General features: G+C 39.8%; 1 protein-coding gene across 1 annotated transcript in view; it reads right to left on the bottom strand.

Annotated features, from left to right (window-relative positions):
- LOC113010403 (receptor-type tyrosine-protein phosphatase N2-like) overlaps positions 1-22555 on the bottom strand; it is a 215930-nt gene that overhangs the window by 86157 nt on the left and 107218 nt on the right. Inside the window, exon 12 of the mRNA XM_026149408.2 lies at positions 12202-12266. Within this exon, the coding sequence (XP_026005193.1) occupies positions 12202-12266 (65 nt within the window). The remainder of the gene's footprint in view (positions 1-12201; positions 12267-22555) is intronic.

The following is a 22555-nucleotide window of genomic DNA, read 5'->3' as shown; positions in this document are numbered from 1 at the left end:
ATATCGTCAGTGACCTTTGCATCCAGGTGGATCCCAGCAGGCTTTGCTTAAGTTTAAATCACTTCCAGTACTGCAGGCATGTGACCCATGATGACATATAGATTTCTTTTCTACTGCTGCTTTCAATTTGATTGGAGCATCAGCTTAACTGTTAAAACATAAATGTAATAAAAAAATAAAAAAAACAGTCACATCTCACTTGGCTGCATTTTGTTTGATTTCAGCCCATGCCACGTGTGCCAGCTGCTAAATACCTAAAATCTACGTGTAAAATTGTATTAAATATTAACTCATCCAGCACGTCTGTCTAAATAAGGGATTTGTGAAAACTTTTGGAGGAGTAGCAAGGTCCATGAAGTTTGATTGAAGGATGACAGTAAGGAAAAATAAAATGTGTGTATTTATAAGGTGCCACAAAGACTTGAATAGAATGTCAATGATATATTATTTTCCATGAAAAAATTGGATTTTCAATTTAGCAGCCGGCACAGTTTGAATGAACCATTGTAAAAGGTGAAGGAATGTCTCCCACTGTCTGACGTTCACCTTCACCTGTTCCACCTCAACAAAGACGGTGCCTCTCAATGAGAATATGCACCTTTGTGAGTGTTCAGTAAACTTGCCTGACAAGCATGTACGCACATATGAGTAGCATCTATAGGCACAGATGGTCAGCCTCGAAGGACAAAGCCTTACAACTGAAATACATTATATATGTACACAATAGTTCATCCCTTTAGTTGAACTTTTGCACAGGCTTGATAACGTAAGGAGCTAAAATAAGTTCATTTTCCCCTTCAATCACTAATCAAGGAATTGATGTCAAATTGTGTCTCATGGGTAGGAAGAATGAGCTGATATTTTAATGTAATTTTGTAATCGCTTAATTTGTGTTTACTAAATTGAAAAAGACTGCAACACAAAAAAGTTAGAACATAGAGATTAAACAGTGATTGGCTCTTTCCAAGCATTTAGCTGCCAGTTTTAAGTATGACATAGCTGACTGATGGCATCCTGGTTAATTATATTATAAACTGGAGAGGTGAGAAATACAATTAACTTAACAAACATTATTCCAGTGACAATCAACTAAGCTGAATGAGCAAATAAAATTGTTCAGGTTAGTTTAGCCTCACACAGATATTTGGCTTCCACAACTGACTATGATGCAGAAACATAATTATTTTAATTAATTTAAAAACATTTTAAATTTTCTGTTTTTGTTTTTTGACATCACATTTCTGGTAACGGTGTGGCAGCTTGTGATGCTACAATGACACTTTGTTCACATTATTTCCTGTGGACTAGTGGATTACTGGATGATGCTGCAGATGCTATGTCACAAACACATCCACAAACCAAAGAGGATACTCTCCTGTCCTTAATGCCAAATAATCAAAGACTTAAAAATATATAATCATGTTATTTACTGATTTTAGAATGTATGATTTTAATATCCTTTTGTTTTGGTAATTAATGTGGAACAAAATGTTTAAAAAATGGCTATCACAAGCTTAACAAGCACTGATTGATGCTCCTTAAATTGCATGATTGTTTTTAAACAGTCGAGTGTCTGAAATACAGAATCATGAATACGGAAAGGGAGCAAGTCTTCACATTTTAGTGTCTGGAAACACCTAATGACACTGAGCTCTCTTTGCAAACAGAGATTGTATATTCTTCTGCAGGTTTGCATTGTGATTTGCATGCAATTATGTACATATAGATTCACTCTGCATTCCCAGAGCCAGCACTGTGCACACCGCCTGCACACACACCCACTCCACAGCTGTATAAACAGATCAGTCCACCATCACACATTAGCTCTGTCAGCTGTAGGACTGCAGCATACATCAGACAGGCCTCTGATGCATTCTGCTAACCCCATGGAGGGAGGAAGATATTCAAGGGAGCTTGTAATGGTTGTTGTGGTGGGTGGGGGTAATTACGGTTGAGCCTCCGGGTCCTGACAGACCTCTCTGTGCCCACCTGGGGAGCACTGTGCCTGCTGTCTGTGAGCCTGCCTGTCAGTGTCCGGTACACTCTGCAGACGAGCAACCACCCTCCCAGCTAACAGAAACCTTTAGCAGCAGATGCTACACAGTGTGTGGTGCCGCTGTTGCTACCGGCAGAACAAGGGATTTGGGGAAGGCAGATGTTCAGAGGAAGAAGAGCACCACGTCAACACATAAACAACCAACAAGATTACAGAGACACTTCTGTAGCATTGCATATGTGCATTTTCTATCTTCTTCTGCAGTTCTTTCTTTGCTAGTAAACACATGCATGTTATTATTTTGTTAGCAGTAATTGTTTATTTTGTTGTTTTTTTTTACTTCAATCCAAATCCAATTCCCTCCTTTAATTTCCCCACCAGTAGCTCCGGGGTTGGATAAGTGAAGGTATATGATGTTTGCCCATGTCTCCATGAGCTTACAAGAGCTTCGGCAAACAGCTGCAGCTAGACTTAACAACTCTCTGCTGCTAAACTATTTCATTTGAAGTCAAGACTCAGTGTCTAAAAGAACAACCATAGTTCTCGTCTTTTTTATGCATTCCAAGGTTTGCATGTTGTAAACTGCCTTACATCCAACAACGTTATGTTGTCTGCGTTGTTTGTCATTAGAACCGCACTAAAAAGAGGCTGGTGGAGAGGTGGAGCATGGATAAAATAAGTTTGATCTTCCACCACTGCAGAATCACCAGTGCACCTTTAACATTTGAATCCATATCATTAGTTTTGAGAAAATCATATTCTTCTAAATCAAGTTGGGTTAGAGAGCCCCTAATGTCATCCAGTTCCACGTCATGTGAATTTCTGCCATGCTGGATCTAATTAAAAGTGCTATGACTGCGAAGCAGGGTGAGAGATTGAAAGCTGATTGACCAAAACCAAACCTGATGTCAGGACCACATTTGTAGAATGCAAAGTATAGGACAGGCTCATAGGTTACCATACATTTTCAATAATAATGTGTTTATCTCTGAAAAACGTTTTTATGGGATCTCATTGGCCTGAACTCTCTGACTGTCCATCGTTATGATATTTAGATGGTGAATTTAGAGTGACATCACTCAGATAAGGCATCTTTGGATCTGCACTTAAATTAAAAAATACAGTTAGTCTCAACTGAATTTGGCTTTGCAGCATGAAGTACACTGGGTGTGTATATGGGGATGAAAAGTTTCAGGCTGGGAGACTGAACACAAGTTGAACAGTTAAACTTTCTTTGCTTTAATCCTTTCCAACCAGAGACGGGGTTTTGCCTTGTTTGGTCAGCATCTGTGTGAACTCTGTGACTTCAAGTTAAACGTGGAGCATCTCATTTTCAATTCCTTTGTGTGTAAAACATAGTTGATATTACACATGGGAGAAGATGCTTTGGAGTTCAATATTAGAGATACTTGTGTTAATATAAAGTGGTTAGTAAGTAAATGACTACATATTTCATGCCAACACTGAAAGTATTTCTGTTGAATTGAGGCTTTGCAGATTACATTTGTTAAAAATTACTTTCTTACTACTACAACTAGAACAATCTGTTAGCAACCAAAGTAATCTGTTTGAAGTAATTGAAGTAATCTGTTATATTGACTATACTGTATATTCCAAATACTGTATTACTTTTATGTTATCACTCCTTTAAAATTAGCTTCTGCATGTTTGCTGTTATGTCCAGGGGATGTAAAGCATGCAGGACTAAGAGCCACATGTTGGTGTTTTGTAGCATGAGCTCCATTCTCCTTGTTCGGCCCTCTCTAGATTCACGATACTGTAATTGTGTCTACTTGGTTTGGCTACGTAAAAAGAAAATAATGGGTATGCAATCTATGTACAGAAGGAGTGGAGCTCAACATGGAAGATGCTGTGAGTGGGTCGAATGCTGATTGGTTGAAAATAGGATCAGAACAGGGAGGGAGTGACAGCGAAGTTCCCCGTGTAGAGGGAGAACATCTTTGGTTTCTTTGGTTGATTGAAAGAGTAACAACACTAAAGGAAGAGTAGGCTGCGCACTGGTTGTTTGTGACAACTGGTGACATTGAACGGCTACAGCATGTAGACATTCTGCAAAGCTGTGCAAAGGCCCTGCGAAGGACTGACGCACAATCATGTTGGCTCATTTTTAGAGCTGTGCTTAGCACGCAGGCTCATCTTTCAAGTATATTGTAGAATTTCTTAGCAGCTGTCAGGCATCAGCTTACTTATCAGCCACTATCAGCTTGTGAGAATTGCACAAACAATGTGTTATGTTACTCATTCCAACAAAAAAGTACTCTAGCACAATACTTTTTGATGCACCATACACAACATTGCATTTAAGCTAATGAACTGTTTATATGATTGTTGTTAAAGTTTGATTGTTGTATATAGTTGCATTAAAAATAAGCACAGAGACATTCTGATCTTCCTCTGCATTTGCAGACACTGAATTGTTTATGTTAACGAGTGACTCGACAACAACACCAGTTACCAACAATCATGCCTAGATACTGCTGGCTAATCGGGCAGGAGACGTAGTTAATGAGAAGGGCCATTTCACAGTATCAGATCATTTGCTCAATGATGTGTATAGACAACAGTGATGCAGTGTGTCCAGTCCAAATTACAGCCCACTATTAAGGACATTAGACTGAGCCCACAGGTGCATAATACCATGCTTGATGCTAGTGTCATTACCCGCCTTGTTTGCTTGAGCGCAGCCTCTTGGGCATGCATTTTTGCCCAAGAGAAAGATCCAGACCGTCGAGGTGCATTGAAATTCTGGGCTTTTATTTTCATATACCACTTTTTGTGGATGACCTCAGCTGTACCTAACAGCCCATTTAGCACCTGGGGAAAATAGGAAGGGGGGCGTGAACATTGTATGCCAGCTGTCTGTTGTGCCATGCTGTTTGCCAGAAAGCCCAGCGGGTGTCCGCCAGCGACCTGTAAGCAGACTGCCGGTCTGCTGAAGTGTAGCTCGCAGTCTGAACGACGCACGCAGTACGTGCAGAGCAGAATCCAGACGAGGTGTGAGACGGGGCTGGCTAAACATGGAAATGCTAAGCTGCAGCGACACGCTCGGGCAGTGAAGAAAACACAGAATGCTTAAAAGGAGAATGCTCAACTTTTTCTGCATCAAAATTATACATGATATTGATGTCAAATAAAACCAGTAGGGCCACAGCTGTAGAGAGTTTACAAAGGAATCTACTAAGATTTGGAAGAAAATAAAAAAAAACCCCAAAAAACATAATGTAGAAACTCATATCATATCATATGCACACTAATGAAGCAACAGGTTATCAAAGTAATGCTTTTTTTTTTAAATTAGATTTCACTTTCCTACAAGTGCTATGAGGTTATATCTTCTGGGACTATTGGTCTAGACTAGTTTAATAATAGATGGAGTTATATAGTTATATAGAATTGATCACTGTATTTTGGCAGCTTATTTCTATTTCAGTTGTGTCTAATTTGAATGATACAATTAGCCATTACCAAAATTAGCAAAAAGAAAAGGCTGAGGCTGTCCAAAGAGGGAAAAAGCAGCTTTTTTGACCTTTTCAGTTACACCTCCCACATTTCACATGCAGCAGGAAACACATGATTTTAACATCGTGGAGTCAGTCTGATAAACTTTAGCTTGTAAATGCCGTGCGTGTCAGACAGTGTTTTCTGACTATATGCGTAATTCCAGTAACAGCTAGCTTCAACTGTGTGCATATCAGACAAATTAATGTGCAACTTCAAGCCGTCTAAATAGCTGTTTCCGTCGTGTTGTAAATGTCCATTCAAGCTCACTACAGCAGTGCCACAATACTTAATAAGAGACTGGAAAGATGTGATATTCAAGAAGAGAAGTTTTTGTGTAGCTGCAATCACAGTGGGACCTTGTACAATATCTTTTTCTGGTGCAGAATCTTGGCAATTACAGCCACAGCTTAAACCAGAAAACACTCAGAAAGCTCACACCGTTAACAAGGTGACAAAAATTCTCTAAATTAAATTAATTAAAGAATAAGCATAAATATGTGTTCTATATTATTTAATGCGAGCAGGAGTAGTTTACGACAAAATATTCCAGAAATATATTCTTTTATAAAAAAGAAAGAATAAATCTTGAAAAATCTTTAAAATATTACTTTTCTGTAGTCGAAGCAACAAATCTGCCCTTTTCTTTAGTAAGCAAACTGTCTCCTGTAACCAGGTAGGCCACACAATCTGACAGACACCTGGGTTACATCTCAGCATGCATCTGGCCCTCAGGGCTCGTGTGGCGAGCTGTCATTACCATATCAAAGACGCGCCGCGTCACGGCCGCAGAGAAAAAGAAGAGCCAGCACTTCAACAGCCTCTTGATTCAATTTTTCACATGGAGCTATTTGAATATCTATGGCAGGCGATGCAGATGGATGCATGAGTGCATGCCCAAAACACACACACACAGATAGAAATATAAGAACTCCGGTGTATTTTCATACACATGCAGGTCCATCCTGGGTGCATATATGTACACAGCTCACATGCATGGCAGTGGTTTGATTTTTAATCATTTATTTTCTACCTTGTGATAAAAATTGCAGGTGCAATGGGATGCATCGGCCAACAGACAACCTTGATCCAATATGTGAGTCTCTTTGCTTCATGAATATTCTCATTCAAATCCAGCTCTCTATTCAGGCACCTGGGCAGGCTGCAGACAACAATACTGTGTCATTACGAGTGATGCTATCACTCTGCTCACCGAGACCGCAGACAGGAATGTATTCTCAGTGAAATCATTATGAAAGCTGCTTGTTGTGACTCACTGGTATAGAGCAAGACAACAAACAACACTTCAGGATCAGAAATTCTTTTCATCACCATCTCAGGGATGAGAACGAATCCCAAAATCCAGATATTCTGTTGTGAACGTGGATTATAAGGAAATTACATTCCACCTCTATGTAATTATAATAATGCATAGTGCAAACTGGACTAAGCCTTTTTACAAATGTTACATCAAAAGGTTGACTAACACTTGTATTTAATGAAGAGCTTTGAGCCTAGATGTCAAATTTTGTTTTATTCTGCCACTGTAATAAAATATTTCAAACCTGATTTGTCTAACTGATATATATGTGAAAACGAGAGCTTGCTCTTCTTTGCTTGCCTTGTTTAAATAAAGGTAATACACAAATGTCTGTAAAAAGGAAGGTGGCATCCATTCAACACTATTAGGCAATTAATTTTTATCTAACTCTTTCCTGCCTCATACTAGTACACTTCATGTAAGGTTATCAAATAGGCAGTTCAGTTGACAAAAAGTCGTTATGTGTTTTCGAAAAACAGCTGGAATAAGCATTTGTTCCCAGTCTGTCACCTCTATTGTTGAAATTTGATTAAGCTCAGTCAACTAAACAACTACTTTCGTGAGGCTGTTAAAGGGTGTGTAGGGGTCAAGTGACAAAGAGAGAAATCCACAGACTGCTTCTTTCTAGCATTGCTAAGTATGCTATTTTTAAAAAAGCAATTAGCCATACCGCAGAAGCTCAGAAGCGCTGGCGCTACCTTGGCAACCAGTGTCTGTCACATGACCCTTGTCTTGCACATTCAAGTGCTCACTCAAGAGTCTCCCAGAGCAATGCTGTTCAAAAACTCTGACTTAGGTAATGATTACATTCCTTAATAAGGATCCAGACAGGGTTTCCAGAAACATAATGCAATGTGACAATTATATGTCGTGTTAACCGCAAGTGTTTAAGTTTATGTATCACTGTGGAAGGGAAAACAGAAATGAGCTAACATGTTTTCACTTTTAATCATCAATGCAGCTCAAAATTTAAATACTGGGATCATAAAATGCCTGATTCTTGCAAAAAACAACTAAAAACTGCAAAAGATCTCATTCCTCAAAGTTGTATTAAATCAGCCGTTTTGTGGCAAATGGCCTTTTGGCATTCTGGTAAAAGGGAGTGTTTGCTCCTGCCCTGTATTTTAAATAGCAATTACATTGAATTGTGATGGAAAAAGCGATCCACTCCCATTGTTTCTTATTTTTTAATTTTTTTGTGTCATTAGATTTCCCTCCTCTATTTGTGAAAAAGCTCTTTCAAACAGATTGGAAGTGCCTTTATTTGCAGTGAAAAAGTGAGCTGGATGGGGTAGCGTGCGAATATTGCCACTACAGGACAATGGTTGCTGCCGCAGCAACCTTATCTTCCACCTTCTTCCCTCCCAACAAACATGCATTCACTTAATTGGACACAAGTCTCAGTGTGGAGAAATCTGTGCCATGTTCTCCGTGGCCTTGGTGATTGAATGATTTCCAATCCTGAAGCTACGTAAATTAACGGCAGTCAGAGTGAGAGATAATGAAGGGTACTGCAGGGGCAAAGTATAATTTAATGTCATTGGAAGATGCACTCTCTATTAGGTTAGAGTCTATTATTTTGCTTCCTCATGCGTGCACACCTACCACTCCAGCGACAATAATCAGCATAAAGAAGAATTATCACCTTTCTGATAGTGCCAAAAATAACAAAACCTGAGATTTTGTTAAAGCTGAGAACCTCTAAGATTTACACACGGATAAGATAAAATAATCTTAATGCCATTCATTTATGGTGTGGGACAAGATTTAATTCTGAAATGGCCAAAGGGGGCACTTTAAGAAACCACACTGGCCCAGTGTCATATTATAACCTGCAGGGTTTGCATTGTGGGCATTTTTTGTGCCTAAATTAAACCGAGCTGCAAATAAAAGGGTAACAGATTAGCGAATGAAAACAAAGCAAAAGACAAAGCTCTCAAACAGGACGCAAACCACGGCCTAGCTCACAAACATGTGACTTAGTCCAACATTATCCCTCCGATCTCCAATGCAGACTTCACTGGTCTTCAAAAGAAGACCATTATGTCTCGAGGCTCAACGTTGCTGTGGCCAGTGAATCACCGCAACAATGCCAAGGGGCACTTGTGCGTATTCCGGAGCCGCCAGCGTCTATGAGAGAACGGCAGTATTTGACTCCCTGGGATGAGAACACGGCGGTTATTTAATGAATCTCTCAAAATTAAAAGCGTCCTTGTAGCCCCAACACCCTCGTCCCTTCTGATTTAGGATGAGCATTACTCGGGACTACAACCATTAAGATGACTTATGTTATGTCTCTTGACAAGAATCCACCATTTGCAGTCGTGAGTGTTATCTCACCTTTATACACAGAAGTCATGTATTTTCTTAATACCGCTACAAAAGGTCTGAAAGAGCAAGTCAGGGTTCAAAGCAGGTGTAAAATGTCCAACTTTAAAACAGGACATCCACAAATAAGACATTTTTGCATCTCCGAATACCATTGCCACAAGATTTCTGCAACCCTAACAAACAGATACCAAAGTTTATCCGGACCTTGAATACAGAAGAGTGACAGATTTTTAAAAATCCTCAAAATGTTTTCTTTTTACTTTCAAGAACTTACTCACATTCCTCCAACAGTGTTTCGCAGGATAAGTTTTAAATGAGAATTTTATGACGCTTCAGATGTCGTTCAGTTCATCCAAACAGCTTCAAGGCTTTAGAGCTCTTAATGGCAAACATAAAGCTGCTCGCCACAATGATGCGGACAAAGAAAGAGCAGGACTTAGGTCACAGTCCACAAATCAAAGGTATTGAGCTTGCAAATTAGTGCTTTGATGGAATGATTTGTAATTTAAGTGAGCAAACGGCGAGATGGACGAAGGTCAAACAGAGATGAAGACAATCTCTTGCATTTTTTACTGTTAAAAAAAATGCAAGAGATTGTGCCCTCGAGTAAGGGTCAAATAAGTTGCTAAAAATCAGAACACATTGAGCTCACAGGATAGTTTTTGTTTTCTATGATGTTTTCTTTCTAAATTGTACTAAAGCAGATGTTTCAAGAAGTCCTCAATTAGAATCTCATATGGGCTTTTAATTCCTCTGTTTAAGCAATCCCAAAATGAGCTGTAGGACTCTGTCCACTTTAAAAGACAGATGAGACAGGCACACATGGCAGTCAATTAACTGGAGTCTCGTTTAAGGCTTTTTTTTCCTATTTACTCGAGTATACTTTTTGCTGTGTTTTTACTTGCTGTTCAAAACTGTTTCCTATGGGTTAAAATTTCAAGCTTGCAAGTCGGTTTTCTTGGTTATCAATGTGCTGTCTTCCACATCATCTAAAGGATACCAATGCATTTTTTATGTACTTGTCCCCACAGCCACTAGTAGTTTTAAATGGTAACTACAGCGCATAATAACAGCTTTCATTCGGGGATATGTCAAACAAATACATAAGACGCTTACTGAAGCTTCAATGGTGTCATGAATTAGAAAGACAACACATTTCAGAACTACTGTTGCAGTTCCTCTGAAACGTAGTAGCTCAGTGTAGTCGCAAATCATGAACGAGCCACAACGAACAGCAGGAGATGTGCTGATTCACTGTGAGACGGTTGAACTAGATGTAAATGCTGCAGAACAGCAATGTGATGATTTTAAAGCACAGATATTTGGAGCACTGTTTTAGCTCAAGCAAAACCGTGTTTAAGTTGGATTAAACAAGGTGTCCAAGAAAATCTCAAAGTAAAGGGATTTTTTGTGTGTAACAACAGAAGTTTGGATTTTAGATATTGTGGAGCTGATTCATTCAAATACCAGTTGTATACTCAGTTTTCTTCCAGTTATGGGATGTCCTTCCAACATCTTCCATCTTCTAAATCCAGGCACAGCCTAAAATACACTTTTTTTTATCTTGTAACTTAATGAGAGCATTTTAAAATCCTTATATTTCCGTCAAAGTTGACATACCGTTCCCGTGTAGTTCTCACTCATTTGCCACCTTAATACGCTAGAAATTCAGGTGCGTAAAGTTATACAACCCCACAATAATTTATGATCTATTTTAATGCTGGACTGTTTTGTCTTTATTGGTTTTATTGCATGCAATTTCTCCCATTACCTCTTCTGCTGCAACAATAAATTTTCATGTTATCTCCATTCCAAATATACACAGGCATCAATGTGAAAATGAGAATTCATCTCTCAAACCTGCAGGCCTGTTCAAGTCAAGTTTTCATGTCTGTGAGAAAACAAATAATCTCCTCTGCACTGTTGAGAGACTAACTTTTCTATTTTTTATTTTTAACCTGTCATCTGTGATGTAGTATGCTAATATTCTTATTTTACAGAGTATGATAAAACTATAATAAACACTGTATGGGGTGATGATGGATGCTGTGTTGCAGGTTGCGACTCGCCAGTTTTTGCTTTGCCTCTGTGTGGCAGGCTGAGCTAAAGGGGTTTTCTTTGCTTCTCTCCCTCTCTTTCTCTTACAACTGAGGTTCGATTGGCCATAATTGGCTGCTGTTTGCAGCTAGGTATCGATCACCTTGAAAGACTCTCCATGCCATCCCTCCCTTCTTCCAACCTCCCAACTCTTTCTGTCTTTCTCTCCCTCAGTCACTTACTATGCCCCCTTTTCCAACCATTTCTCCCTCAGACCTGCCACTTTGATAAGCATGGTGAATGGCGCGCCATCATCGGTACAGCCTAAGCCTTGAATCAATAGGGGAGTGCAGATGCTCAGCAGTCTATTTACTACAGAGATGGTGGAGAATAGCAATGCTAGGAGATGAAAGCCATGTAGGCGAGAGATGGAGACAGGTGGAAGAGATGAAGCAGCCATCACGCGCCAAGACCCCTCTTAGACCTTACTGTTGGTGCTGCATAGCTTTTTTGTTTGTTTGTTTGTGTGGGTTGTTTTTAATTGATTTACTCAAGTGGAGTTATAAAGAATGCAGTGCATCATTAGTGACAGTCAGTGAGGAAAGAGATGGAAAGTAAAGGAAGATTAATGAAATTCTGTTTTTCATGAAGTCGTTTCTGCGATGACTCAGCTGCTCTGAGAAGTGTCTACAGTTACTATCAAACACAAATATGAGGAATGTGAGTTACCAATTAGAATAAATGAGTTTCATATTTTCATACACTTTATGCATTTTTTTGCACTAATGCACAAGGTTTTGTGGCGAAAAGTGTTTGCATGCTACAGCCTGGAAAGACATTTTGAGAAATTTGAAGTTCAAACTTAGCAGCAGTAGGTAATGAGTGCACCTTCATACATTTCATTTGGGTTTGAGACTCCTGTCACATTTTGCTTCACTAATCACGTGGACGTTTGATTAGCCTCAAATCAAAAACTAAAAGTAAAGTGTGTACTCACATCGGCAATCCCAGCCTCCAGGATGCTGACCTTGGCTTCCTTCTCTAAAGACACCTTCTTCTGGACTATGGTAAGGAAAGAACAGAGAGAAAAACCCCACAATGATTAATGAACTGAAAAATGTCCAACAGTATGTTTTTACAGAAAATAATAATGAATACTTTTCTAGCCCCCGGCAAAAACATCGTATATGAAAAAGTTTATAATGCTAAATCAGCAAAGCAATGTTCATTTTTTAAACATTTTTGTGACAATGGCAACGGAACAAAACTGCAATAACTTTCAAACCTAACAACAATGTCTATTGCATATTGTTCCTCCAAACAGGTAGTGTAGATTAACTTTAACATGTGATTAATCCTCAGTGTCCACAATAATGCATAATAGGCATCCATGTGTGTACAGTCATGACTATTAATCAATGCTACAAATTCTGCCAAACAAGCTATTAAACTCTGTGCTCAACTGGCTCACAAAAAATCAATGCTTCCTCCTTCCTCCTCCTTAACACATGACGTATAAGCAAAACCAGAACATGATTTATAGAAATGCCTTGAAAATGCAGCTTGGTTAATTTACACATGATTGATAAAGATCCTTTGTAGAAACTATGGAAGCATCGTTGCATTATGAAGCACAAAGACATCAGAGAGATATAGAGAGTTTGTAAGAACAGCGTTCGCAAACAATCCTTCTGGTGTAGAGAAGAACAAAAGTCAGGTAGCCCTCCATCTACCACACTCCCCCTCTCTGAAACTTTACTAGCTCTATCCTCTTCAAAACCAAGTCTTTTTTGGACTTTTGGACTTCATATAATACCTACACTACTTTACCTGATCTAGTCTGACAAGGCCTGTAATTGGCTTAATGCTACTGTCACGAGCTACATTTTCTAAAGTCTAAAAAGAGAGGCCAGAGGAGGCACAGGAGTCTAGTGCCCACTCAGACCACTTGAACTGCAATATGCCAAAAAGTTTCAATTGGATTTTATGTCCAGTAACAACAAAGGGTCCTTGGTGGAGACACTGAAACCCTACTGACCCCCTAATGTTTGCCAAGTAAAAAGCATTTAAAAAGAATAGAATAAAGTAGGCATAGAGTAAAGTTATGTATCAGTGGGTGGTTGTGGCTTGTGATGCCAAATATAAGTAAAAAAGTGCTATATGCATACCAGTGAAACACGGCTAGCTGAACAGCTGGAACTGTTCTCCAGTGTTTTTTGTATTCAGATTGATGTCGTCAAGCACTGCCTCTTCAGTCTTTTAAGTGTTTTAATTATCAGACACAAAAAGGGAATATTTATTCAGCCATACCCATGACTGCTCTTTAAGGTTCACTGATTGCACACCATGAAATCTGACAACAGGACTGGTGTAAGAAGGGCCTCTTATGAGATCACAAAAACAATCCATGTCATCATTCACATTCTCAAATATAACAAGCTTATGCAGTAGCAAGCAGCCACCATAGGTGTTGTAAATTACAACGCGCACTTGGCGAGTGGTCGTGGCTGTTTAGTGGAATATATCCTATTATAAAGATTTGGTTAAAGTCCAATAGGAAGATCGTATCGCTCACATTCGCCTGTAACGGTAATTTTCTGCAGTTTCTTCTCATTGCAATATTTCTGAATTTACTTTATTGCAACTATCCCATAAATTAAAGCAAGAGCATGGTCTACAACGAAATGTGGATTTTACCAGACAGGTCGTCATGGCGTTGGTGGTGAAATCACTGAGGTTATCGTGCAGGCTCTTCGCAGACACATTCATTTACCAAATTAACCCCGCCCCCACCCCCCCAAAAACAAAAAAAAAACAAAAAAAACAAAAAAAGAAAACCTTCCGCAGGGCTCAAGAATAAATTCTACCATTGCAGGTCCAAATGAGCTATTACTGTAGCATATCTTCACTTTATGAAATATGAATTTTTAACCCGACCTGCCGCCAGGCAAATATTAAAACAAATTTCCACACAAATAGAATTAAACCCTGCGCACAGCTCTCTTTTTTCATGAGCTTAAAGGGAAACAAATGGAGGTCTACAATTAAAATTCAGCAGAGCACATATTAAAGCCAGAACAGAAACGATATGAAAAAAAAGAAAGGATACGTGATTGCATTCACTTCGCTTTGCATCTGAATACACCGGTGAGGTGAAAGAAAGCGAGTCTTCTTTGTTGACACACCAGGCAGATGAAGGATATGCAAATAGAGCCCCAGCTCTGCCACAGTCCAAATTCACCAGTGGCTTTAATAATTAGTCTTTCAATTCGTCATTCACTGGTCAATTTATGCCAGATGTTATGCAACCATAGATGCTGACCTTAAACACCACAGTCCAAACGAGCAGCTCTTTTGAATGTATAAAGCCAAAATCAATCACAGGTGGACACTTCCTTCTGTTTAATGTGAATGCCTTGGTTTCCATGTGGTATATGGAGGGGACTCGTTTAGCTCTGTCACGCTGTAATAAAAAGACGCTGAAGGGTTAATGTTGTGGCTGACTGGTACTTGTCCAGGCCCCAGACAAAGACGTATGAACACCTTGTCTGCGATAGCCAAGTGGGCCGACATGTCTTAATAGTGCTGTCAGCAGGGAGCAGCAGCAGCTGAGAGAAATAGAAGCTGAAGTGGCTGAATTGGTTTGTCAGTGGCACCTGCTCTTATGCTCACTGAGGAGCATCTGAACAGACTTCTAGTTCAGCGTTAAAAACCGATGTCTCCATCAGACGTCGGTTGCAACTTGTTAGGATTCTTCAAACTCATCAACACCAACTCAGGTGTTTTCCATCACTTGTCAAAAAGGTAAGACGCCTGTTGTGACATCCCACAACGGGCAGAATTCTTGAATGGCTCAGCCTTCAGAGAGCAGTGTAGCAGTTGCACGAGATAATCTGTTAGTTTGCTCTTGGAAGCCACATGAATCGCATGAATTATTGATCTTCCCCTCGCAGGAAACATGACTTTTCAGTCTTTAAAGCTGTAGCCACATGGTACTTTTCCAAGGCTGAATTTTAAGTGAACCTCTTGAACTGTCTAAAATACTTTAAAAGGACTGTTTGCATGTTTACTGAGAAAGAAGGTGTATTTCTCATTGCTGCAGAAAGTACCACCGTAAAACAGTTTGGCATTGGTGTTGCTTGTGCAAATGATTTTCAGAGAAAAGTAAATGTCTATTTGTGTTACTTTGCATGGAACAGGAGGGAAAACATGTAAAAAAAATGCATTATTCACTACATTTCACAGATAAAATCGGTTTTATTTGATTCCATTAAATGCCTTCAATCGTTCTGTTGATTTCATTTCTTTCTGAGGCTGCTGCTACTTTCTATGAACGCAAGTTGTAGTGCTGCCAATGCACTGATTTGAACAAAATCTTTTAAAGGATTAATTAAGTTCAAATGAAACACAAGCAGAGACGGTAAACAGCAGGCAACTTTGGGACCAGACTCAGTGAAATAACTAAAGATGTTGTTGTCTAAAGTGCCTTTGGTAATTGGTGAGGCACAACCTATTTGAGTTGCATCTGCAGGAAAGCGTCGGTGATGGGTTCTCTCACACACACACACACACACACACACACAAAGGCAGACACATCTAAGACACACACATACAAACACTCATATTTAATTCCTCATACAGAATCAGAGTAAAAGGCCTGATATACACAAACAAACATGAAAGCACCCAACGTGATTTTGTTGGGACAGAATCAGAAATCTCTGCACCAACATGGCCACCCGTCTGGTTCCCTAGAGTGACTTGCCTTGCGGCCAGCAAGCGTGACAACATGACAGGCGGCGAGCTTCTTCTAATTAGTCGACAAGTCTTTGGACCTCCCAACACCGCGGCACCGCGGCCTCTCCGAAATGTAGCCAACAGCTATCCGGACCATCCACTCCTCTTCTCTCCTGCAGACTACAAATGACTCCAAGTCGAATGAGAGCACTGCTCGTGAACAAGCGACCTGAGGTGCCTCATTTGTACCCCAGCGAGCGTTCTCTCCAAAACCCAAATTGGATCCATTTTTAAGAAGCTGCAATGGGCAAGGTGTCGTGATCAGAGCGACTGGCAACTTTTCTTTCAGCCAGACAGGCAGCACAGTGTGAAAATAAGATGTAATGCGACAAAATGGGACTGAAGCAGCGATGGACTGCAGACTGAGAGCAAGCTGAAGGGAAATGATCTATACTCAAATTATTCACTTTTTTCCATTTCGAGAATATTCCATCTTCCATTGTACCTCTCAGATACATTTGGACTGCAGGGAAAAATTGGGCCTGAAGGAAGTAACATGGACCAAATCTCATTTCTACAACTGAGGCCCCTTTATTTTCCCTCCAAAACACACAGAGGCGCTTCATTTGTCACCGGTGCCACCCCCGTCCTGAATTTTGCTTTATGTTAACTCAATGTATCTGAGGCGCCTAAAGGGAAACACAGCGAGTGCTGGGGATTCAGAAATGCTTCATTTTTCACTGTTGACAAAAGAGAAAGGCCCAGGCTGGCTCCACAAGTCCTGGACCAACAGAATAGATGCTTTTGCAGCACTGAGGGTTCCTTATTCCAACCACTAACCACCACCCCAAAGAAGCAAACCTCTATACCTCTCACTCACCCTCCTGGGTACATTTCAGAAGCTGTATAATGAGAAGAAAACAACAGCCATCCTTCAAAGGCACAGAAACCAGTGAAACGCCATCACTGCAGTGACACACTACATTGGTGTAATCACATTAGTTCATCACGAGAGCAACAATCCCTGAGCAAATTAAAATATATTGCAGGCTGTTTGCTTTTTTTCCCTGTGTCCCTACAAGATCTGGTCCAAGGAGCACAACCATCAATTAATGTTGTGCAGGTAATAAAAAAGCCAGCCGGGATTAAGAATGCTGTGGTTAATGAGGATAGGACAGGACATAGCGCAGACAGATAGATATTTTACTGTAACAAATTGTTTATTTTGCATGTGTAAACTCCTTGGAGTTCTTCCTTATAATGTTTCTCTATTTTAAACTGCATTTTAACTTTTAACTTACAATAATGAAAAGTTTGTCAAAAAAATGTTTTGATCAAAAATGTCAAACTTGGTTTATGGGAAAGTAATTTTCACGAGATGGGGATTCTTCAAGTATAAAAGAAAGAAAGACTTTCTAAGAGCACAAAAAAGAATAAGATCTTTTAAGAGAACATAAGATTTTAGCTATTATCCCCTGGGTTTGAGATCTGGCAATTGTGAGGGCTGCAGCATTTTTAGAGGCTACTTGTCAAACTATTAAGAGCCACTCTTGTGGCACATGAATCGGGGTGCTGTCATCTCAGAAGAGACCACTCTTATAAAGATAGAAATTCTTCATCACAGGATGATAAAGGTGATTGCCCATAAGATCTTTGAAATGATTTCCTTCTAAAACGAAGGAAGGCTGACTGCACAGCAAAATCCCTTCCATGGCATCAGACAGCCTCTCATCCTGGGGAGGGTCAAGGGTTCATGTTTTTGTTACCAGACCATATTTGGCATGTCTTTGTCAAATGTAATAAATTGATGATTGTTGGGTTTTTCTCTGTATGTATTATTGTAGTAGAGTCTACCTTACAATATAAAGCTCGACTATTGTTGTGATTTGGCGGTGTATAAATAAAATGAATTGAAATTAAAACATAATTTCATAATAAAAGCAACAAATTATTAATACATAATTTCATGCACAACCCGTTCGTCCAACAAATAACTTGACCCACTGTGTATATTTTTTCCTTGCAGTTTAGTGTTTTAAAGCAAATTTCTTCAGTTATGAAATGGTTACTGTTTCCTGTCTCCCTTCAGAATCTAATTTCATTTATTACGTGATAAACGCAGAGCAATTCAAATATTTTGGATCTGAACGCTTCATCTCATAATCGACCCTACAAGTCACCAGTAATTGTGTCAAAACAGATTTGCCTGTCGTTTTTTCAAAAGCATCTTAATTAGATATTGTTTCCCTCTCACTTGCATTAATTTGATTTCTGATATCAACTTTTCAGCCTTCAATCTGTTCCTTGTTGATCACCACCCCCAACTCCCCTAATTCTTGGTGTTATTGCCTGCAGTAATCTGGGATGCAGCATGGACCGGTGTGCTGTGTGAATGTGTGTTTGTGGGAACGTGAGTGTCAGATGAGGAGGGAGGGCTGCGTGAAAACAATGCCATTTGTAATTAAATTCAAAAGCAGGGGGCCGAAATGGCATCTCGGGCCACCTGGGGGATGAGAGACCATCGAGGGAGGATAGAAAGAATGATGTGTAGACTGAGAGAAATGTGATAGACAGAAAAAAGAGAGATAAAGAGCGGGTGAGGGAGGGGAAGGCCGAGAAGAAATAAGAGCTTACTGAAGAAGGCTCTGTCTTTATTCGCCCCGTCCTTCAAACTAAGAAAGAAGAAAGCAGGAATCATGCCAATAAATGAAGTCATATAAATAAAGTCATCTAGTCACAATAAAGGTGAACCTACTGAAGTTCAAATTTAGCATCCAAGTGGAGAAAGAAGGTGATTTTTGAATGTGGCATGGTTGTTTGTGTCCGATGGTTTGAGCTGAGTATTTCAGAAATTGATGATTTAATTTCTCACATGACTTTTGGATGGTGGGGTCAGAAAGACACAATTAAACCCCGTAGTATATTTGAGTATTATTAGTGACCATAGCGATCCCTTTATGGCCACAGTGTACCCATCGTCTGATGACTCCCTTCAGCAAACCGTGTCATGAAGCTCAAATCAGCTCAAACTGGCTTTTTAAACATGACAATGAATTCACTGAACTCAAATGCCAGATTCCAATCATGGATGTGCAGTCGACAAATCTGCAGCAACTGTTTGCGATGTAGACGAAAAGCTCTTATAATCTTTCCAGCACCTATTAAATCTAAGACCCAGAGAATTAAGGAAGCCCTAGGTATACATAATAAAGTGGCCTGTGTATGTTAATCACTTCAGCTGCTGTTATACTTTTTCTTTTTCCTCTGTTAAATCAAATTCCTTTTGGTAAGGAAAATAGGAAAGTGGCTTAACTGAACCATAAAGCTAATGTGCCACAAAATCAAAGCAATGACTAATAATAGGCTAAAATCTCTCCACAAAGCAGCAAAGTTTGAGTTCAGTGATTAAAATTGGGATTATTTTTGTTTGTTTGTTTTGAACATTATGCTACGGATCTGTTTTTTGTTTTCCATGATATAAACTTAACATCATGAGTCCAGTCTCCAATGTTGCTGATATCTGATTGAACTCCAGGATTATAGATGCACATATACAGTATATTAACCATAATGTGTTTGTCTCGCTCGTTGCTGTGAACGGCGTTCTCTGCTTTAATTGATGACATTTAGCTCCTCGCTTCTGCTCCGTTTGATTCATTCACATTTTAAAAGGCAGGTATTAAACACCTCTGTTACTTTACATAAACAATTCATTAAGCCGATATGACACCGGGGACCCCGGCAGGAAAACATATCCCAACCGCCCACAACAATTAATGACCTCACATCAGCCGACGCCTGACTGCAATGAGGCAGGAAGCCGTATTCCAATAACAAGAGCTCATTAGTGGATCACCATTCTCATACTATGAAACATAAACCCACATGAACCGGCTATTCTTTTTTTTGTCATGTTACTGTTTGGTATTCATACAGCGTACGTCCACCTTCCACTAGAGCAGCTGGGAAGTGTGTAAAAGAGCTTTTCTTTCTGAGAGGGAACTGTCATAAAAACTAATATTCCCAAAGTGGAGGTGACCTTTGAGAAATTGAGTCTTGAGTCATAAAACCCAATTCTGCACAAATGGAACTGACCTCCAGTATGTGGGAGAAAAAAATGAAATAAAACTCTGTTCGGGCTTCAAAATTGTGACGACAAACTGAATTTGTGCAAATTTGTGCCACCGTTCTCTGCTTATTCTGAAACCACTATTTTCACTCTTCTCCATCGGAGCCATGATTCAAACTTTTGTTCAAATTCTAATCCCAGTTTTTTAGTTTAGTTTTTTTAGTTTTCCCATGCTCCTTATGTTGCCAGATTGTATGCATCAGAACTGTTTGTGAGACGGTCAAAGAGCTTTTTGTGAACTGGCACTATTCACACAATTTCACTGCACAAACTCAAAATCTTAACAAGTTTATTTGTCTTATTTCTAGTCAGAATTATCTCATTAAACTTAAAATAAGACAATCAGCTACACGGCAACATTTCAGTGAGCTAAAGGAAGTTGTTTCAAGACAGTGACTCTTGAAACTAGAGAAAAACTAGAGAATTTTCACTTGTTTCATTGTTTCATTTCAAGCTAAAATATCTTGTTTTAAGTAAAAAATCTGCCAATGGAACAAGTGAAAAATCTCATTTTTTTCCTCTAGTTTCAAGATTCACTGTCTTGAAACAAGTTCCTTTAGCTTACTGAAATGTTGCCCTGAAGCTGATTGTGTCTTATTTTAAGTGTAATGAGATAATTCTGACTAGAAATAAGACAAATATACTTGGTAAAAACAACAGCAATATTACAAATTAGGCCATGTGAAAAAGTTAACCGTTATTCCCAAATTTTCTCTTTTACACTTTCATTTTTAGTTTTGTCTTTAATGGAGAGGCTTTTGATTTTCATCATGGTTGGCATGATGTCATTATTCTAGCTTGGGTAGTTTTTGTGCCAACCCTGATCAGATAAGTCATCCTGAAGACAGGGATGCCAGATCAGTCAAAGCTCTCATGGGTTGTTTTCAAAATTGGCAAGTTTTTGCTGTAATTTAGTGTGAAGACTTAGTTTGTACCTCTAAATTCTTCTCATTCTCCTACTCTTCCCCTGACTCTTTCTTCATAATTCCTGAAGGGCGATCACGCTGATGATGCCTGGGCATGACTTAAAGCCATCACATTTTAATCCAGAAGACATCACAACAGCATCATTTCTCAAAATGTGGGGTAGTCGAGTAGACAAATTGAAATGCATCGTGTTTAAAAAGACCATCGGAATTAATGTAAGTCTACTGTAATCGTGTTGTGACTGTTTTAAGACTTAGACGTTAGAGGAAAAAGGATGAGCAGCTTTCATATGTAACATATGTTTAATATTATGAAATGCTATCCTTTAACCCAAACCATGATCTATTCCTTAATGTAACAGCAATAGTATTTACATGTGACCAGGAAGAGTCAAACCATTAGAACAAACACTAGCATAAAACAAATAGCTAGTGAGAATGCGGTGCTTCCTCCTCTCTGCTCTTTTAGCATTCTTCTTCCTCCTTCAATCTCTCACTTTCCTCCCTCTGTCCTCAGTGCTCACTTCTGTCTTCCTGCCACCCCTGTTATCTTCTCCCTACCCTCCCCCCTCTGAAGCAAAGTGCTTTCTGGGGGGTGTTTATAGGGCTGATAAGTGGCAGATGACAATCGCTTGGCAAGGCCAGAGATAGGGCTGCCAGTACCTTGGCTGCCATCTATCAAACCTCCCACAGAGTGCCAGGCTTTACCCAGCTGTGCAGGGAGGGAGGGTGGTCCTGAAAGGTAAGAGCTCTCGATCTTCAGAAACAGGAGGACCGCCCAACATGCGCTGGCTAGTGGCAGTAAATAATGCTTATTGTTTGCTTTAGATGTCTTAATACATGCTCAATAATCCAGGTAAGGAAACCCTGGAAAGTTAAATCTGTTCATCTGGCCACAGGAGGAAACTTCCATCACTCACCCAAGTGACGTTTAGTTCTGCATAGTTAAGCATCACGAGGACTGCTCAGCCAGAGGCAAACATCCTCTGGCTGAGGGGATGGCACAACACAGAAGACCCACCTCACTGGGCAATGAGTCTGTCGTCTATCTACACCTACGGGCTAGTGGCCACTGTTTCAGTGATGAGGATGTGCACATCCTCATGTGAGAGGGAGTCCAGGAGGGCATTTATGTGAAAAAAGAACAACCATTGTTAAATTGAGAAAAGGGCCTAAGAGTACATCTTTCAGCAGATTGTGGAAGGGTGTGGTTAGTGGCTCGGCTGCAGGGGAGGGGTGGAGCAGCGGGTTTAGGGTGTAGTGTCAGGGGGGGTGAGACATCACAGCTGGTAAACATCAATAATCATACCTTCCCTGTTTTAGTAGCAGGGAGGAGGAGAAGCGCTAGCAGGAGTAGCAAGAGGAAGGAGCAGTCAAGCAATGAGAAGCCGAAAAGCTGCTCGCGAAAGCACAACAGCTCACACTGCCGAGGTTGGCTCATTCCTGCCACACCCTTTTTCACCTCTGACTAATGGTGAAGGCAGTTTGCAAATTTATGATAATAAAACTGAGCTTGTGAATCGTTGTTAATAAATAATACTAGTTCCAATCATTATGCA

Source organism: Astatotilapia calliptera, chromosome 18 (assembly GCF_964374335.1).
Source record: "Astatotilapia calliptera chromosome 18, fAstCal68.1, whole genome shotgun sequence".
Lineage (NCBI taxonomy): Eukaryota > Metazoa > Chordata > Actinopteri > Cichliformes > Cichlidae > Astatotilapia > Astatotilapia calliptera.
The sequence above is the reverse complement of the archived record's forward strand: the minus strand, read 5'-3'. Positions and strand labels throughout refer to the sequence as shown.